The following is a 20635-nucleotide window of genomic DNA, read 5'->3' on the forward strand; positions in this document are numbered from 1 at the left end:
TGTCTTTATTTCCCCAATTTCTTAACATGTATATACATGTACATCATAGCTCTTCTGTTCAAAATATGGTTAAAATTTCTCCAGCTGAGTGCTTCTAGTTTTGTGCTCTGAATTTTACATTATTTTAGAGCCGGATAGGGAAATTTTTTTTTACCAAATTAAATTACAATTTTCAGAGATAGTGATAAAAAAGTAAAAAAAAAAATGACATTATTGGGAAAAATTGCACATAGCGTTTATGTTTAATGTACAATTTTCACCATGTTTTTAATGGTTCCCACTAATATAGCCTGAAATTGTTCGAGATGTAGGATATGTTTTACATTGTGCATAGACATCACTGGGGCCAGCATTAATCATTCATATGTTTGTTCTACTCAGACCCAATGTTGTTGTTTTTATATAAAATGTTCTTGCACGTTAATGATCTGATAATAAAACTATTCTTTTTCTATATATGCCGAAAAAGCAAATTCAATATTTATGTGTTTTTAATTTGACATGGACTTTCAATTAAAAAAAAATCAAATTCAAAATGCTGAAAAAAATTATTGCGTAGGGGCAATCCTGATAAGTCGGTCAGAGTACATCAAACATCTGATTATGTTATGATTCAAGTTTGCATAATCACAAATTCTACATATATTCAGTTTTGAATATTTTAACAAATGATCAGAAAAAAATAAATTGCCTTATTAATAATTTTTTATGGTATCGAACCCACAACCTAAAGAGCCTATTCATACAACGTTATCTTACAATGTATGTCTGGTCTCTAACCACTGAGCCATTCCAGTCACAACAAAGAGCGCTGTTTAAATGCTATATGGCCACGAATTTACAGACTTAAATTATTTTTCTAAAAAGTACAATTGTTGGAATTCAATATGATATTTTTAACGTATAGTGTTTTTTCTTTTATTGAAATCGGTTTGGTTTCTGTTAGACCTTATTCAGATTATGACAAAAATATGGAGCATAAACCCACTCTATAAACGAAGACCCATTGAAGTTAATCTAACAAAATTGCACTTTTGAGACGTTTTGATAAGTATACGCTAATCATATACTAAATATTGAAAATATAAAAAAATTTGAACGATTTTTAAAGATTTTTGCAAATATGTTGATCTTCTAATCTCGTCCTTACATAGGCATTTTACACGCCCTATTCACCTATTGTCTTTTTTAAAAAAATATTCTTGGTAATTGTTTGTTGAAACAACTCGTGCGAGAAATAAAGAATCGGTACATGTACACTCACAAGCCTTTGCTTTTACATTATATGTTTGATGAGAAATCTAGAATACAGAAAAGCCTGTAATAGATACTAGTAATATTAAAGCTTAAGGAGAAGTGGAAGACGCAATCAAAGTCCTGAAGATACTGAGAGCATTTCAATCAAAGCTTGCATATGTTAACTGCTCTGTTTTTTTTTTCGTTAAAAGCATTAAAGGATTAATATTAGGACTACTTCTATTCAGTAGGCACCCCCCCCCCCCCCCCAAAAAAAAAATACAAACAAACGAACATTTAAACAAACAGTTAACTTTAATTTTATATATACTCATCTAACCATTTAATAAAATATGAAGAAGTGTTAAACTTAGATACTTTGGAAGAATAGTTCTTGGTGTGGTTTTCCAAAATCAGTCTATAAAGCACAGAATTGTTTTAGTGAACCTTTATAAATCAAAATATGCATAAATGGTATGGTTTTGGTTAGTTACATATCATGTCAAGATTCAAAGATATTAAGCAAGCCTCAGACTTGAATTTGAAATGTTACCAATTATGATCAATATGAAAATTGATCCACTAGTCCTCAACGTTAAATTTAATTTAATAGCTATGATAATTCATCGAATTATATCCTTTCTTTGAAGAGCAGAGACTGTTCATACTGGCTTAACCACTGTTAGTTTTCTTGCATTATATATTTATATTTTTTTAATTCTTTGAACTCTAACCATTCTTAAACTTGAAAGTTAGGCAGACTTTCAATTTTGTGAAATTCAAATTACATGCAGATATAACCTTGCTCTTGCAAACAAATTTTTGCTAGATTTTTTGGAGATTTCTGCATTTCTGCTGGTACTAGTATGTAGCGAATTAATCAACTTTCTATTTTGCCAATATCATTTTTTCTGAGCACTAATCTTCATATTTTTAAGTGATAAGTGTTTACCCACATCTTTAAAAAGATTCTTTTGATGCTCACAAATTAAAACTTCTTCTTTCTTTCCGTCCATCTAAACTTCTGGCATGTCATAAGAATTTGGCAGTATATATGAGATTTTCCAGTTGATATAGTTTAAAGACAAGACTCTACATGTAGAGAATAGATTGTTTACATCTGATTAGAGCAAGGTTTACGTAAATGTCGAAGATTAGGTTTATGGTCACTAACTAGTATCAAAGGTTTATTAGGTACAGAAGGACATTAAATTGTCTATTTCTGTAAAATTTTGTAAGATAAATCAAAGTAAAGCTTTATATGGTTATTCCATTTAATATGTACTCTTTTTATGCATATGCATAGTATAGGTATCATTGTATCAAAGTATTAGCTTTAGGAAGGATTGATAATGATGGTAAATGTAAGACTACTTTAACCTTCCATGCAAAACGAATTCCCACAAGAAGCAAAGGAAACCTATACACATGAATTAAGGAGAAAGATAAATAAATTCATCCTGATTTTATCTTTACGTAATGGTTGATAAATTTTTTTTATTAAGTCATAAATTCAGACGGTTTATGCAAAACGAATTGTTGATTTGTTGACCATCTTGTCTCTTTTAATTCATTTTATTGCCATACACGTGCATTTGCAAATATGTTACTTACACGCAATTCTGATCAATTTGCCTCTTTCAAACGTAAATATGAGTAATAAACAGCAATGTTAAAAAGTTTACCGGGATATGAACATGGTTGGTATGTGAACAAATCTTCTGAACAAATGTGAGAAACTCTTCAGGCTTCACATGATTTGATCACGTGACCAACCAAGTTCATATCCCAGTGAACTTTTTAACATTGCCGTTTATTTCTTAAATGACATGTAAGATTTGTAATTTAAAGAATTCACTATTATCTAGATTGTTATAAAAAGCTTCGAGTACTTTGAATGAAAACTTTACATTTAACAGTAGGCTAAACCTTGATAATCGAAAGATCTAAATTACACCTGCAATATTTCAAGTTACAAATTGCCATAGGACCTAGTATTTGCAATTGCCAAAATATCTTCTGCTGCACAGCGATCTGAGCCTAGCTCATCAAAATACCTGGCTCATCAAATACATTTACATTTATTCCAATTGATTTTTTTTCTGAGACACTCACATCAGGTTGACTTTTTCCATGAACCTCAACGACTATGTTGTGATCTTATTCGTTGTTCCATGCAACTTCCTATCTTAGTGCCAATTCAACACAAAAAAGCACATAGTAATAAACTCCTTACTTTTGATCTACTGCTAAGAAAATGCGAGAAATAGCTTGTAAATTAATGACATTTTTTTGGTATAGGCTTTACTTTTGCTTTTTACTTGGATTTCCTTTAAATCGTTTGTCTTTTATACGAAAACCACTAATGTAGCTGCACATGCTCACTTTTACAAAAGTTTTCATTGTAAGAACAACTGCACTCTTCTCCTTATAAAGCTTTAGGTTAGCAGTTTCCGGTATGAAAAAAAAATCGGATAGACGACCTTGGTCGAATTTTTCTCGGATCGGGAGCCATGTACATACATATTCTTTATGTTTCTTGGACATCCAGTGGATTCAAATTGATTATGATAGTATAGAACATATATTTCGAAAAAGGGGGAAATTCCTGAAAATTGAAAACGGGGATCGAGAACAATAATTTTACTTAAAATGTTCGTTGTTTTATTTGTTTATTTGGAAAATTAAATAAGAACTAGAATTATAGGACTTCAATAGATTTTAAGCACCTTTAGTGAGGTCTTTCATAAACAAAAATAGTTTTGCATGATTTCCACTCGTTTCGGTTGTTTGTTAGAATTGATCTTGATGGCAAAACGAACTTTAATTTTAAGAAACCTATCAGATAGGAATAGCCAATTCAAGGAGAGATAACTCTATAATCCTTAAAAAGAAAAAAATTAGGTGAGACGTCGCGCACGGTGTTGGTGTTAATTTCGGTAACGTAAAAAAACGTCAAAAACGTCATTTTCACTCGTCATTATCATAACTTAATGATACATTTCATGAACCACAACATACAAATAAATTAAAAAATAAGACCTTTTAGTTGATTTTTTTTCCACATGTAAGAGATTTTTTTTATTTCAAAACTGTTATATAAATAAATATTTGTAAGAAATATCAATGTTCAAAAGCATGTGATTCGCTCACAGCTTTCAATTCTTATTCCTAAATTCTTAACTTCCTCTGAAATTAGTGATATTATAAAGAATAGCTCTTGATTCAAAAATGATATACAAAACTCCTTCATTCCCGAGTCTGTTCTACTCTTCTATGTTTCCTTTTTTCTTCATTAATGTTAATTCGGAGTGTAGCAGTCAAAGATTCCGTTGAAATAATCAAAATACATGTTCATCGTCACATTACGTTTAACGTCATTGCGTCATTTTACATGACCCTATATCTTATTAGTAAAAATAAATTAATTCGACCGGTTAAGTTCAGATATTTATCATCAGTTATGTCTGTAAGTTATTATTCCTATATTTTATTTAGTTATTATCATACTTGGGTGCCTTCTTCACAAAATACTTTGTAGTTATTTATAATTTTCTCTAGAACTGTTTTTATGAAGAAAAAAACCCCGCACACATACTGCATGCCGTAACGTTTAAGTCCTTGCGTCATTTTACGTACCCGTGACATATAATGTTGACATCATTTTTTCCCTAAAAATCAATTATTTTTATTCGCAATGCTTGTATATTTGGCATCAAATTATTTGGGAGAAAAAGCACATTTCTAACTGCGATTCATTTTCGTGAATTTTCGGCGCGACTTTTTAAAAGAAGTGTCTAAGTTATTTTCTCTTTCATTGCTTATGTAGTTTAATGTGTTTTTATGAAAGTGTGACATTTTATGTTGACATTCTAAAATGTTTCTATTAAGAAAATTTGCGGACACATTTGCTTCTTTTTAATGGCTATACAACTTTTGAAAATGCACATTCTAAAATGATTTCTATTATTATGAAATATAGCCAACATTTTTTTGAAATGGGCATGATACTTGTGATCGCCATGCTACGCATAACGTTCGACTGTGAAATATATCTCTTGTGACACGTGTCTTGAATAAACTCCAGCATAACGAAATTTTTTTTATCATTGAAATTTAAATTATTATAAAATATAAATTACGAAAATTTTACACAGAAACAATTTCTCTTTATTAAAAAAGTCATATATTTAAAAAAAACTTCAATAGATCATTGCAAGTTCCTGAATCACAATTTATATTTTGGCAATTAACTCATCTTGCCCTGGCCATTTTCGAGGATTTTTTACGCATCTACAACTCCATTCTGGGAATTCTTTGATCCGGCGTCGATCCCTGGCATTGATTACGTCAAAAACGTTATGACGTATATCTGTTACATTATCAAAATAATTAGTCCACCAAAAATTTCTCTCCCAAAATGAAAGTTCACCGAGATAATGTAGTTTATTTGAGATATGTACCCAAAAAGTGTTACCTATCTACATGCCATTTTCTAGAAAAAATTTCAGGTTTTAACACCGATTTATGAAATATAAAAAAAATTCCTACATTTTATTACATGTTTTGTTGAAGTCCGTATACATTCGAACAGATCGGTATATAAAATTACATATGTCCAAATTTTTGTTTTAAAAAATACTCAAATACTGTGCGCGCACCCTGAAAGGACATTTTAACACCAACACCGTGCGCGACGTCGTGACTGATTGATAAAAATATACTGATAGATTAAACGTAAAATAATTTAATGTCGTATATATAACGTTTCCCTTTTAACCCCAGCCCGTCCACTGCACATTTTATGCTTGAAAATAAAGTATATAGATAATTATACAAAAAAATACAATTTAATAAATTAAAGCACTTATATAAGCCCCAACTTTTATCCTGTAAGAAAACAAATAAACACGATATTTTCAACATACATGTAGAACCAACCGGGGAATGAAATGTGAATAGACTTTTGATTCCATGCTGAATTCCTCCAGTTGCTGAGATAATTAGATTTGGCGCTTCTTATTCCATATCAGAATACTAATCACTTTATGCATGTCTCTTCGGAACGATCAAATATGATTAGTGACGTCACATACGGCTTGCATAACTGTTCACCGCAAAGTACAACATTCTCATGGCTACAATAATTAGTCTTCTGGGTTTTTTTTTTAAATTAGAATGTTTACTACTGTAATGCTATTTTAATTGGTGAATGTAAAAATTCCTTAAACACGAGTAAAAAATAAGTCTGATTTTTACAGAGTTTAAATTTTTTTTTTTTTAAATATAAGAATTGTCAGGCCTAGAACCAATCGAAATATTCCTGTGGGCGAATGTTGTAATACTGGTATCCCGGATGTCTATTCAAAATTATTCGGATTTTCGCAAAATTTAAGCTCCTTGTAACATCGTTCAATATTCCTTTTGATGAATGTTAATTTCGAATTCGCAGAGGGACCGTCTAAGTAAAGGAATGTGATCTGTGTTTCACTGTGCTGAAAATAAATAAAAAAGGAAAATTGAAAATGATTTTCTTTACATGCATATCCAGAGGTATTTTATGCAAACCTCTGTACAAAAACTAAAATTGCAACTTTTTCATAGCTGTGTCTTTGAAACTTTATAACTGTACATTATAACTTAGAAAATGCAACGAGTTTAATTTGGTGTGTTAAACAAGCATATCTAATGCTCTAATAATATATACATATGTAATAATAAAGATTATCTAACATTGTGTCTTTGTCGCTTTATGTTGTAATCAGTTTTCACGGATTTTGTAGAAATCACGAGTTTTAAAGATAGGTGAATTCGAGGACAATGGGTCTATGAATACTGTAACACGGGCAATCACGTAGCTTGCATTTTGATAACAGCACAAATGTGGATATTCCTGGAATTTGAAGAATCCACAGTAGTTTAAAAGTTTACAATGATTCAGAAGATAAATTATTTTTGATGATAGTACATGCATAAACAGAATGAACTTTTACTGAAGCTGTATCTGTTGATCTAATGCAAAAACCTTTTAATTTTTGGTATCATTTCTGGCCGTTGTTTTTATCACGATCTCATCTTTGGGAATAATAAAAACCAATTTTCATACTGTTTCCAAATCCACAATTCGCTAAATTAATTGTATATCAATATTGACTCATTGTAATGTAATTTTCTGATTTTTTTACGTCAATATATCACTTACATTTCCGTTCCGGAAGGCTGAGGTGTGTCAATGTCAACAAATCAAATACATTGTAGGTTCAAACCAATATCATTTTTTTTTCTCGCGATTATCAAACAGATGTGTACTTTCACTAGTCTGGTGTTATTTATGCTAGTTAATTTGTTCTTGTAAATCAACCATAAATATTCATACCAATCCGTTCTCAATATACTTGGTTAGTATCTTTTAACATTTACTGTAACAATGGGGGGACAATCTGATGAGTCGAGACCTCCAATGAACAACTTATTTTTCATTTTTCATAAAAGTATGTAAGAATGAATAATTGGCTTCTTTTTCATCATCCATTTCGCGACTATTCAGAGCTGCAAACGGTCTAGCCAACCCCCTACAAAACTGTCTATAACCTTACAGATCCCATTGTTCTGCGCTTAATTGACGTCGCATTGACAGAAATTGAATTGCAGTGAAGTGTAATTTGACCACTTAGGATGAAATGTGAAATATCGCATTAATAATTCTTTTACTGACAAAAGAGTCATAAAATGGTGGTCAATATAACAATGCATTTGTACATATCTAAGTTCAGTCTTCGATTAAACATGCATTGCCCATCAGTCTCCCTATACAAAATGCAACCAATAATATATTCTGTATACAGGGTTATTTTCGCCCTGTGCTACTTAATCACTCTTCTACACTCGCAGACAGCTTTGTCCCACCTTGAATTCGCACAGATCGGTTTGTGTTAAAGATATACATGTATAGTTTGCGATATTGGAATTTGCCCAGTCTAAAATTCACCCATTGACAATGAAGGCGAAAGGGGTGGAAATAAACAGGGGCGAATTTTTAAGAAATGAACTCAATGTCTACCCAAGTTATACGAGTATAACCTGGGTTAGGGCAATTTACGCTTCATAATCCGCGAAGCGGATTATAAAAGAGCGTAAACTGCTCCAACCCAGGTTATACGAGAATAACTTCGGTAGATATGGAGTTCATTCCTTATAATTTAATTTTCTGTAATTTGCTGTACAAATTGAGTCCGTTTTACTTTTAAAAACGATATTATTCTATTCAAAATTCAAACGTGATTTTAAGCGGATTAGTACGTTTTTGACGTTGGTGCATTGTGACGTGTCTTGTGACGTGCAAACCAGGTTATACAAATTTAACTAAATTTTTCTATACAATCAAATGTCGCGTTACAACCAGAATTAAAATATTTAACTTTATACAGTATACATGTGCGTGAGATAGAGTACCTACCTGTATAAAGGTCACTTAAATTTCATTTTGGGGGGGGATGACATTTTTTGGCATTTATTTAAAAATGGCGATTTTGTACTAATGTCTGTCCCAGGATACGGGACATCTTGCACATCTTGTTGATTTAATTCATGAATGCACATACTGTCAGTAAAAGATATTGAAATCAATATATGACAAAAAATTTCCAAGATTCCTACTTTCACACTTTCCCTCTTAATGCCAAGAGAAATTCACAGTAATGAAAATACAGTTAGTTTCTTACAAAGATTTACAATTGGGAAATCTAACATTTTATCCATTGTGTAATTCTCGGGACTCTTCGCACAATTTTTAAATTATCATCCGGTTATTTTTTTTTATGTCAATCCGCGAAGGCATTTTTGGATGTGTATTGAAACCCGCGCGCGAAGGATAGATGGGGCTTTTCATAACAGAAAAACCTGATTTTTTTTCGTTTTAGTGAATAAATGTACTTTGGGCCCAAATGTGTTTATCTTTATAAAATATTTTTAGGCAAAAAGTGGTGGTTACAGACACTTGGGACTGAGTATTAGCAAGCTCTAAAATAATACCAACCTTTAAATAATTATAATGCATTTTAATGGTATTGGTTTTGTGATTTAGAAGAAGAAAAAACTCCGAATAGAAATATCCGGTATTTTCAAGAGTATTATTTTCTATCAGAAACTTTATTTTTATATAAATTACATGTGAAATCATTTAAGAAACCGTAGTAAGTAGTCTAAGCTCAATCATGATTTATATATCTCCAAAAAAATTTTCTCATGCATGTGTATGTTTTATGCCTGTTAACGTTTCTTTCTTCATGATTAATGTTCTCCTATGTTTAAAAATCAGAGGACGGCTACCATTCAGTTAATATACAATTAGCATTATACAAAACTCACCTGTTGGGGCATGCATGACGCATCTGTGAATACGCAACATCCGACGCCAATTTACGGCGCTGCGGTTTCCTCAGTATTTCCGGATCCGGACTCTCACTTGAAAGATCTGTAAATTTTGTGGCAAAAACGTCTGCAGTATCTTCATCATCGGAACTCGACTTAACATCTGAGCAAAAAACATTTAGTTCCAACATCGAAGAATCGCTGTCTTCATGGGAACTCGCATTGTTTGATAGCAAACTCTCCTCTCTCAAAGGTGTCTTTTCTGAGGCCTCTTTCCTTGTTGAAATGGACCTTTTTGCACTTGAACGAAACTGGGGGTCAAGGAAATTTTGATTTCCAGTTACGTCTGGTTTGTTGTTACATGCGACGTCATTTGGCGGTTTTGAATACGTGTCTTTCATGACGTCAGGGAGCGAGTGCACCTGTTTGATTTCATTATTAAAGCTACGAGGTCTTCTTTGTAGTTTTACAACGCACCGTCCAGAAGGAGTTACCTGCCCCTCGACTTGATATGCCGGAGCAGCAAAACAAGGCTTTCTGTAGCATCGTAAGTGATTGTCATGCGCGTACCTTTTGTACACATCCGGTCGAGATTGTTCCCAGCAGAAACATCTTTGTAAGAATCTCTTTAGTCGTTTGAATAGAGATCTCCGTAGTATGATGTAAATCCATGGATCCAGAGTCTGGTTGAAGCTTGCCATTCGAACTGTTGTGAGATCCATGGGGTAGTCTGGCTCCCCACTAGTTATCGTTATTAGTATATGTACCTAAAAATATATTGCAATTACTTATACAATTAACCATTTTAACAAAAGCATGGACTTGTGTCAAACAGTAATGGGACGCAGGCCTGTCTATTTCATTGCTAGCCATTCGGCCACTTTGAAATCAACAAAATTTGTCTGGCTTTTGAGTCATTTAAAGACAACGCAATCAGTTCATATTTGGCTTGAAATCATTTTAACTTGTTTTGACGCAAGGAATAAATAGCTACGCCCTACTGAAAGTCCAAGCTTTTGTTAAAATGGTTCTAATTAAAAGTTCCCTTTATGGATATTAGCATTTCCTTTTCAAAGATTATACAATCCAATTACAACTCAATAAATCAAACTATTGAAGAAACATGTCTAGTTTCCAAAAATTTCAGCTCTGATTTTAAATGAAACCATCAAAATGCATGTTAAAAGCATATCCATGTAGTGTACATCGATTCTGCGCAATTAACTTGAATTTTTAGAGTTTTAGATTCCTACCACCCAGTCTACGATAGAATATTGGAATTACAAACCTGTTATTTTTATGATTATTTCAAGGAATTTTAGAAAAGTGAAGAGAAGAAACATTATGCAACTTTAATTGATTAGTCTCTCCAAACATTATTCAGAAAATTTAAAGTTTTCGTGCTAAGCAGAGAGCAATCTCTTCTTTTCCTTTATGTCATAATAACTTCGGTTTTTTGTTGGTTTTTTTTGATGGGCAAAATATCATTAGCCCCAAGAGAGAGAGAGAGAGAGAGAGAGAGAGAGAGAGAGAGAGAGAGAGAGAGATGTTGGTATATTGCTTTAATAGTGGTTTGTACATTAATTTGGACGATGGAGACCAAAGAAAAAATCGGAAATCAAGTTTATGGACTTACAAGATTAATTTTAAGCGTCTTTGAAAGAATGCATAGATAAATCTTTATCGTCGAAGTTATTCTTTATCTATACAGAAAACTAATATCCTGTTGACTATAAAAGTAAGACCAATTCTCTAGCAGTTAGCTAAGCTCTTGCAGCAGATCGTTTTATGTCGAAACAGAACAAGGTAAAATGCGTGCACGCTGAATCCCAAAGGTACGATTTCATTTCAAACTTGTAAAATTGTTCGTTTTCTCTTACATTGGGCATGGAGTGATTCTTGATTATTTTTGTTGGCCAAAATAAATATGTAGTGGTATTTAGTATGGTTGGGTCTTCTCGTTCGTCATAAAATATCGAGTAATTGGATACACCATTAAACATCATAACACGCAGTGTGTCTATCTATATTAACCTCGTTTCAATTTGATTGTCTTCACTGACATTTACACCCTTAATGATGTTTCGACGTGATCAATACACGAATTGCAATTGGTTTCAATTTCTCCCTTACCATAAATGGGGTCCAACACACAAGAAAAGCTGTTGTTAAGAAACACATAAGGACAAACATTTGTAACTCTGTATTTCGTTGCTTTCGTTTCTTATTCGATCCTAGTCCGGTCGATGTTTGATGTTCCAGCTCTCCTTCCACGCTTTCTGCCCTCTTCTTTAGATACCTGACGTGAAGTAAGGTGAACATGACGTAAGTGTTGCAGACGATCATTACGGACAGGACAGCGAAGTGTAGCGAGGCGTAAAGATATCCATAACCGTTTAACAAAGGTTCGTTACTGTGAAAATCAAAGAAGCACCAAGTACACGGGTACTGCACGACAAACTTTCCGAATCCAAACAGCGGCATAATTCCTATGATTAACACAAATAACCAGATTGCAATTAGCATCAATCTAGCTCGACCTTTGTTAAAAAGCTTTGAGTGGCTGAAAGTGCATCGAACGGCTAAGAATCGTTCAATTGCCATACAACCGACGATTAAAGGCGTAGATAATCCGAAACAAACCATCACAAATCCATTAAATCGGCAGAATTCGTCACCTCCGAACCATTTTCTGTCGTTCAGATAGGCAGCGAGGGTCGCTGGTGACGTCATGATGATACCGGTGAGGTCAGTCCAGGCCAGTCCGGCGACCATGGTATAAAAGATGCTGTTTGAAGATCGCCCCTTTCGGAGAACAATCAAAGCCAGGGCATTTCCCAGAGTCCCCGTGAGGAACATCAGAACCGGTGACACGATTGTGGCTCCCCAGGCCTCCGTCTGTTGAGAGGAATTGTTTGTAGCTGTTTTGTTGCAGATCCCCGATTCCATTTTGATAGATCCCATTATAAAGATGTTCACAGAGTTAACAAAGTGTGTCGTCACTATGCACCGTTGTCCCTCTTGGTAGATTCACACGAAGTATTCAGAGCGATTATTTGTTGATGGTCGCCTTGTTTCAGTATACCCTTAATGTGGACACATAATGATTGTCATGTTCATGTTGTTGTATAGGTTGTTATTGCAACGATTTGTTTTAGGAAGTGATTGGTCCCTGAAGTCAACGTTCCATGATGACCTAATCAAAATGCAACTGACATCATTCTGGAAAACATCTGGCATCACTTCGGTAATTATGGGCTACCACGGGAATCGCAGGCGAATTGTCCATTATCCTGAGTCCTCCCTTTCCATTGTAATTGAGATGATCCCTGCAAAAATTTATCAAAAATTGTATCGTGTTTTGACCCAAAAATCAATACTGGTGGTGTGCAGTAGGAATAATTTATTTCTAATGTGACCAAGATTGGCCTTCGCTAAATGCCAGATTAATGACCTGAGGACTCATTGCTTTATGGTGAAGTAACTTTATTGAGTTATTTTCTAAAAGCGCGCGGGTTTTCTGACGCGATCTCTGAAAGGTCGCAAAGGTGTATCGTACATTACGAACAGCATTAGCCTTGAATTAATGGGGCTTTATAATGCGTTGTCAAGAGGCAAGTGTCAGTTCAGATATTACGTTCTTTCAGTACGTAAAGGTTAAAGGCAAAAAGCAGCAAAAAAGCAGCAGCAAATATGTTAGGATAATGACTAACTCTTGACTAGATACTAAATCGTCTAAGTATTTCAATGGCAAAGAAATTCAGCGTTAGTTGTCATTGATTATTTTAATTACGTTTTGCTCTGGATTTTCTTTAGGTTTCGAAATATTTCTACGTCAAATGCACTGCGGGTTTTCAAATTCAACTACTTTAACAATATGATATTGTAACATTTTCTGAATAATAAGAGGTATTCACGCTTAGAGATTATATAATGATCACATGAAGGGACCAATAAGTCTTTAAATATGAAATCAAGTAAAAAACAGTTTCTGAACGTATAAAGAGCGATAGACGTTCTCATATTATGTATATCCTTTCTATTGTTACCAATTTTATAGTATTCAACATTGTCAATTCTTGAAATTATACGGCTTGCCGCTTTTTAAATAACTCCCAATTTTTTATATGATAAATAAAAAATCACAATATGGTATACATGTCCATTTGATCAAACAAATAAACTAGTTTGGCGTCTCGATAGAATAATGGCCGAGCTCAGTTACTGAAAAGTCGGTGATGAAATCTACAAACAAGAAACATCACAGTGTTACATGTACATATTACAAGAACATGTACTATATTCTGAAAGAATTGCAATGGTTTATGACATAACTTCTATTATTAACGAGTGTATGATATTCTCTTTCTTTAGAAAAAATTATCATCCTGGCTTGAGAATAAATAAAAGAATTGAACAAGATTTCTTCAGTAACAGAATTATCACGTTGTCCTCCAGGGGAGTTAATAAAAAAACACAATAACTGATTTTATGTTTGCAGTAACCATTGCCTTTTTTCTCGGTAAGTGTTGCAAAGTTCATGGACAGACGAATTAACCAGCAACATAGGAACATTTCAAGCTTCGTTTGAATTTATTACAAGTTAACAATGTCAGGTTTCTCCGAATAAATATCCAGTATGATGAAGGCTTTACATGCTAGTTTTTCGGCGGTACACAAGCATCATTAAGCATACAATACGTTATGGACGCAAACCTTTATGGACGGGTTTGCGTTTCACTGTAAAACATTCATTTTTGGTTCAAAACCAGAGCTGTAATTCGTTTGTTATAGATGTCATGAACGTGATCCCTCTTTAGGTAATATATATAAACATCAATTCAATCTCGTTTAAAATAAGTGACCGCTGTCTAGCTAGGCTTTTGAAACCGTAAGCTTTGTGATACCCCATGGGGACAATGCTTAGAAAACAGATTCGAAAGAAACGATTGTAGGCATATTGATTGGCTATACTTGACCACAAGGGACCTTATTTAAATCTCAATGTTGTGATGCATGTATGTTATTTGTCATTTCGCTGAAAGCTTGAAATGTCAAATAGAATTATAAGGAAGCTGATGAGAAATGGCTTGATATGTCCCTTGTGCTCTGTGAGCTCGGTTAAGCATAGCTTTGTAGCCGAAATCCAGTTCCAAAAAGTATAATAATGTTACACAGGGGCGGAATCAATAAAAATTTTAAGTCATTTTTAATCATCCGTTGACTGAGTAACCGCGTTAAGGATAAAAAAAATCCGTGACAAAAAACCTCAAAACATCCGGATCGCAGGCAGGTTTATGAATTACATGAGATACGGCTCCGTTGAACAAAAGTATGTTATCATGCTTTCAACGATAATTTTATATATCAATCTTTACAAATTATGTAAGACGTTTACCTTACTCAGTGACTGGGTTTTTCCCATTATCATTTTCCATGATTTCTTTAGAAGTTTTTGTTCATCACTTCATAAATCATAGATTTTTGCCAAAGAATAAAGTATTCTGATTATCAGTAACATACGGTACGTACGTAATTTTCTCTTGGATATCATTGCTGTTTTGCTATGTTGTTAATCTTTTCAAAATCGAAAAGAAACTTCGTTTGAAGTACAGAAAAACTTTACCGAATCATATATAATTTTTTTTTTATAGTTTGTTGTTGGCTTGAAAAATAGAACAATAGATGATTGTCATATGCTGGGCCATTCGATGCGAAAATAAAACATTCCGGGACAAAATCTCATAAGAACACATACACTAGAAGCTGTTGTATTAAACTAAATTTAAATCATTATAAAGTACAAAATTCAATTTTTCGAAGAAAAAAAACGTTAAAATGAAGTTTACTGTGACTTTATAATTAAAAGGTAGTTTAGTGTGACTTTATAATTAAAAGGAAGTTTAGTGTGACTTTATAATAAAAAAAAAAAAGGAAAAAACTCGAGATTTATGTGTCAGTTGACGAAGAAAACACTGAAATAAAATCTTCCTCCCGGTGACAATATATCTTTTCCTTTGTTTTGTAAAGGCAAAAAAAAAAGGCTTTTGCACTTTATATATATACTAACAAAACCAATTTGTCTGCTCACAGAAATAGTAGTAAAGGACAAAGGACGCGCTCTCATTTATATGCTTGGCCTACAAACGAATTAAAGAGAAAAAGCCAAGTGACACTTGGGGAATAAGCGACAGACAGCAATAGCAAGAGAGAAATAAAAACCCCTCTTTGCGTTTTGAACGGATGTAACAAATGTGGGGAAATTTCATCAAAAAATAAATAAATATAACCCGCAAAACATGCCGTTTTCTCTGCAATGTTCGCAAAAGTTATATTTTGTATGAAACAGCATTAAAGAAGACTGCCTGTAGTTGAGATATATAGACAGAAGTAGAACAAGAAACAGAGACTAAGTAAAGGTATATCAAGTGTCCTTATTTATATAGAAGGGCCAGATGACATATGACCCCCAATGATTCTCCATATTTGGATACGTCATTGTTACTGTTTTGTACGATTCTATGCAACATTTATTTTTTTTAAATATATATGAAGCCAATGGACGTAAATTTTGAAGGAGAGATGATTGTTTGATCCAGTACACACTGGCTACAAGAAAAAAGCTTTAAGGTTAATCACATCTTTATTATCTTTATTAGTCACCATTTTTTCAGTTTTCCATCACCATCAATAACAATGAAATTATAAGTATTTTAGGTATAAATGTCATGTAACATGACACTCATGAGAATCGTAACAAATATCTAGATAGGAAAAAATGATTATGATTAACTTGATTTTACCGTCTTTAGGTGTCAATGTTTAATGTTGACAGCTCAATGATTAAATTTTTACTGTTAGGCGAATAAAGAATATTGAAAGCTAATACCCTTTTTTAAAAATTCAATTTCAAAGTGTTTTAATCGCTAGGCAAAATATTTTTAATATTTCAATATTAATTCTGTGATTAAGAATGAAATTTGATCGGTTGCCACCATCGAGCGATTCTTGACGGCCGCAAGGTATCAGGAATATCATTCCATTTAGATTACAACATTGATACTCGATTGATTTGCTAATATTTTCCGATTTTCGCAGAGTATCTTTCAGTTCAGCTACATCGTCAGGGGATTGTATCAGCGCCGTACGAATAATTCCTATTAAATAACGATGTATCAACGATCTCATATTGTGGAAGGAACAATTATATCTAATAATTCGTTTAATTTGCTTTGATTTAAAAAAAAAAAGAAGAGAAGAATTCTGCAGTGTAATATCTATTGATAAAGAAAATAATTACTGTTATAAAGTAAGCTTTGCGGCGACTCCAATTTTCGCACTTTTTACAGTTTTTGTTTTTGGTATGAATCGGAGAGATATCGAATACATTGTATATACACGCGATAGAAAAGTGATTTCAGATCTTACATTAATTTTCAGTGTCATCACTGAGATTTTATCAAAAAAGGGGCAAAATCTAGTAGTACCTCTTAACCAAACACCGGAATAGATTTGGCGCGGGGATTCAAATGTTACTGGATATTTGAGTATACAAGTATAAAACAGAATACATGCGCAATGTTTGAATTTAAATGGGTTAATTAAACTCTCTCTCTCTCTCTCTCTCTCTCTCTCTCTCTCTCTCTCTCTCTCTCTCTCTCTGAGAACTTTAGTTTATTTCTGTGGGTGAAAACCATGTACAAATTGATGTAATATTCACAAGATAACCGGATATAAAACAGAAAAGACAACCGGAATAAGTTTCGAAGCGCCAGCTGGCATCAGGAAATACGCGTGGGAAAAGTTGACTGGCGTCGCCTGATATTTTGACAGAAATAAACGAGATACATCGTGTCAACAATGAACAAACTTTCCGAGTAGGATTAAATAGGAAATAAGGAACATATGTTTTTGTTTTCCTTTGGAAAAATACACATGTAAGTTTAAGTATCCTTCATCAATCTGTATAAGCTCCAACAAATTCGATTTTTGATGTTTTACATCTTGCCAAATTGATTTTCATCTCAAGAAGAGGGAAGAGGGTGTAAATATTTTGTTATTACCTTCAATTTTATGATTAATATTATCAAAACATTTACGTTTTTATCATTTTTGAGAAAAGTCACTAATTTTGATGTGCATCACTATTTAAAAAACACGTTGCATGCAATTATCGCAATCACGAACTGTAAAGTTGTATTCGGGCATGTTTTACTTCATGTAATTCTTAATGAATTACTTCCATTCATTCGACACTGAAAATAACGAAAATTCATTTAATTGACACCAACTATGTAACTTTAAATCACCCAACACTCTTTAGCTCAATGGGAAAGCGCGCGTTATTGCAGAGTATCACAATTTACACGTATTTCCATAATTAAACAGAATTCAAAGAATGTTAATTCCCATGCAAGCGAGGTAAAGCAGTGAAACTAAACATAGAATCATTGTGTATTGTACTACATTGTATAACAGCGATTTCATAGAAGATGATGTTATAGGAATGTAATACAGAACACTGGTGTAACATTTATCTGCGACCATCTTTTGGCAAAGAAGCTCGCTATATTTTCTATTAAAATTACATGCAAGATATTTTTCGTTCAGATGCTGTGTTTGGCTTGTTTTCGATTAAGATTTTATATAAGTTATAATGTGTGTAGAATAAATGCATGTACATTTTTTTTTTTAGAGTTGTTCGATGTAGATGAACTGTAGAAAAACTCGATGTGGTTATCAATTTCATTCGAGATGTACAGTATGCTCGAAAGAGTCACAACGCGTACTTAAATTTTCTTGTGAAAATGAAAAATAAAAAAAACAGAATGAATTTATCTTATATCATGTTTCCCAGTGATATAAATGGCTACATGTATGTATTGTTTTTAGAATTCAATCTTAGGAATGTGCCCAAATCCCATAATGGTATTCAATCTCACGGCTGTACGGAATCCTACTATGAGATTTGAAGTCTTGCTAAAATGGTGGTGTTTTGATTTCATAAAAGTCGGAGCGACCACTTGTATGTCGACAGGAACAATTAAGAAACCTCTCCGAACAGGCATATGTTTATTTTAAAGATAACTTGATGGTAAGTTTCAAAAGAACACGATTTTGAATTGAGTTTGGTGTTGGTACTGTAGATTCACTACGGTTGTAAAGATGCGTTTAGTTTACAAGGAAAAAGTGGTATCAGTGTTTCATCTTTTATTTCATATAATTGCATTTCCTTCCCTCAAAGTTCATTAAGTAAATTGATTCTTTTTAACAAAAAATTTACATAGCAGTTCGATCCAACATGTGATTTGCAACATAAGCGACGTCAATTTGGAAAATTGTTGGTTTTTATGGAAATAAGTGTCGATCGCAACCCGTACTGCGTGCACGTGGCATGCCAACATTGACACAGTCCGGCTCCACGAGGGATCCCTTCTTTAATGGGTCAAAATCGATTGTTTTTACGACTTTTCTGGTTTATAAAAAATTGCTTTGGATGTTAAACTTGTCAATTAATCCTGGCTTTAATAAGACAAAACGTTTATTAACCTTATTCCGACAAATGTTGCTCTGAAACGACGGTTGTCCTTATAGGGTGAACCTGATAGAATCTACAGTTTAGATTTCTTTGATATATAAAGTATTTCATTTTACACATTCAATTGTTGAGTTATATTTTGATTTATTTTAATTGTAGCTTCTGTTTAGTTCTGTAGTATCGTTGGCATTTTAAGACACCTTTGAAAATTTTCAAAATTTCCTTTTTCCTAATCTATTAAAAAATCTCACATATGTACAACAATTAAAAAGACTCCTACCTGAACTTAGTATCGGTTTACCCCTCTCTCTCTCTCTCTGTCGTCTTTCCAAAATAACTTCTAATTCTACTTTTAAATAAAACAAAAACTTATATATCAGCTGTAACCCAATAAATCTTGTCATATGATAGAAAGTAAACCCACGACGCAAGACTGAGATAAAAGTTCATTGGTAACTAAGAATTACATCATTTATAAAAGGTATTAAGATTGTTCAAATACAACTTTTATTTTGCGTGGGAAAATTTAACTCTATCTAAATGTCAAATTTTTGTGGCACATCATGGAAAAGAAATATGATAGGACGTTCTTCTTTGACTTCGGTACAAATTGGCTACTCCGCTTGCATTAACCATCTAAAATCAATAAATATCTGTTGTCGCCGATTCACTTTTAGAATGGAGCGTTAATTTATATCAATTCATGAGGAACAGTAATTTTGCTATTTATCTTGAGTGTTTTTAAGAAAAATTCGTCACACAAACATCTGATAGAAAAAAGAAGATTTAATAGCTTCTAATAAATTAGATTGGAGTGGGTCTATTAATTTATTTTCTTTATTTAACTAAGCTGAAAAATATCAAAGTTATTATAAATACATGTCAACTAAAACATTTTTTTTCAGAAAGAAGAAAAAAAAATGAATTGCACAAACCTGTCTAGTTATAAAACCCAGACTTTGATACACAAATACATTCCTCCATAGATCGCCTACCTAAGGCGACAAGCACAAAACACCGGAAATTCAATAACTGTTTGACTCGCACAAAGTGAGCAATATAAATGTTTGCTTTGCAGCGTTCCGTTGCTGACAACTGCTTGAGAGGAAAAGCAGCGGAAGAAAAAGTAAAGTGAAGAAGGAAAGAAAATATTCGACACAAGTGGCACGCGTCTGAGGTCTTACCTTGATCGCAATCGATTTCTGGTAATACGCATCGAATTAGGAGACCGGTGTATATATCACTGCGGAAGTTGTTAAGCGTGATTGTTTCTTATGCACCGCCTTTACTACTCACCGCGATCACGTGACAATATTATAAATGCATATATAAGTAGGGTTATGGTAAGGATGTTATATAAATCACAGTATATAATTTTTTTTATAGATAAGTTATGGTCGTGAACGGGGACTGGTGGTTTTCAGTTCTTTCCGGATTAATATTTTCTGTGACGTATTCCCGGGGGAAATTTGCTTCGTTAGTGTACATCAT

The 20635-nt window shown here is 33.1% G+C and overlaps 1 protein-coding gene across 5 annotated transcripts; it reads right to left on the bottom strand.

Annotated features, from left to right (window-relative positions):
• Positions 1 to 6584: 6584 nt before the first annotated feature.
• LOC105344807 (prostaglandin E2 receptor EP3 subtype) lies at positions 6585 to 20422 on the bottom strand. 5 transcript variants are annotated; one of them, XM_034458494.2, is made up of 5 exons: positions 20329 to 20404; positions 19425 to 19493; positions 11740 to 12935; positions 9604 to 10373; positions 6585 to 6731 (listed from the first exon to the last, which is right to left on the bottom strand). In XM_034458494.2, exons 3-5 carry the CDS (start codon positions 12568 to 12570, stop codon positions 6698 to 6700), a joined length of 1635 nt encoding a protein of 544 aa, XP_034314385.2. In that variant the 5' UTR covers positions 12571 to 12935; positions 19425 to 19493; positions 20329 to 20404; the 3' UTR covers positions 6585 to 6697. The 5 variants fall into 5 exon arrangements, with proteins under 5 accessions (XP_034314385.2, XP_034314384.2, XP_034314383.2 ...); XM_034458493.2 differs by lacking the exon at positions 20329 to 20404 and adding an exon at positions 20080 to 20322 and having other exon boundaries at positions 19425 to 19490; XM_034458492.2 differs by lacking the exon at positions 20329 to 20404 and adding an exon at positions 20080 to 20322.
• Positions 20423 to 20635: the final 213 nt, after the last annotated feature.

This window comes from Magallana gigas, chromosome 7, assembly GCF_963853765.1.
Source record: "Magallana gigas chromosome 7, xbMagGiga1.1, whole genome shotgun sequence".
In the NCBI taxonomy this organism is placed as follows: Eukaryota; Metazoa; Mollusca; class Bivalvia; order Ostreida; family Ostreidae; genus Magallana; species Magallana gigas.

Bases quoted from the DNA above. Each gene is read 5' to 3' on its own strand.
- LOC105344807 (XM_034458495.2), bottom strand. From the start codon at position 12,570: ATGGGATCTATCAAAATGGAATCGGGGATCTGCAACAAAACAGCTACA. The intron at 10,374-11,739 runs GTAAGGGAGAAA...ATATATTTTTAG, and splicing joins TGTGTTGGACCCCATTTATG to GTACATATACTAATAACGAT. The intron at 6,732-9,603 runs GTGAGTTTTGTA...ATTTATTTTCAG, and splicing joins CGTCATGCATGCCCCAACAG to CACAGTGAAACACAGATCAC.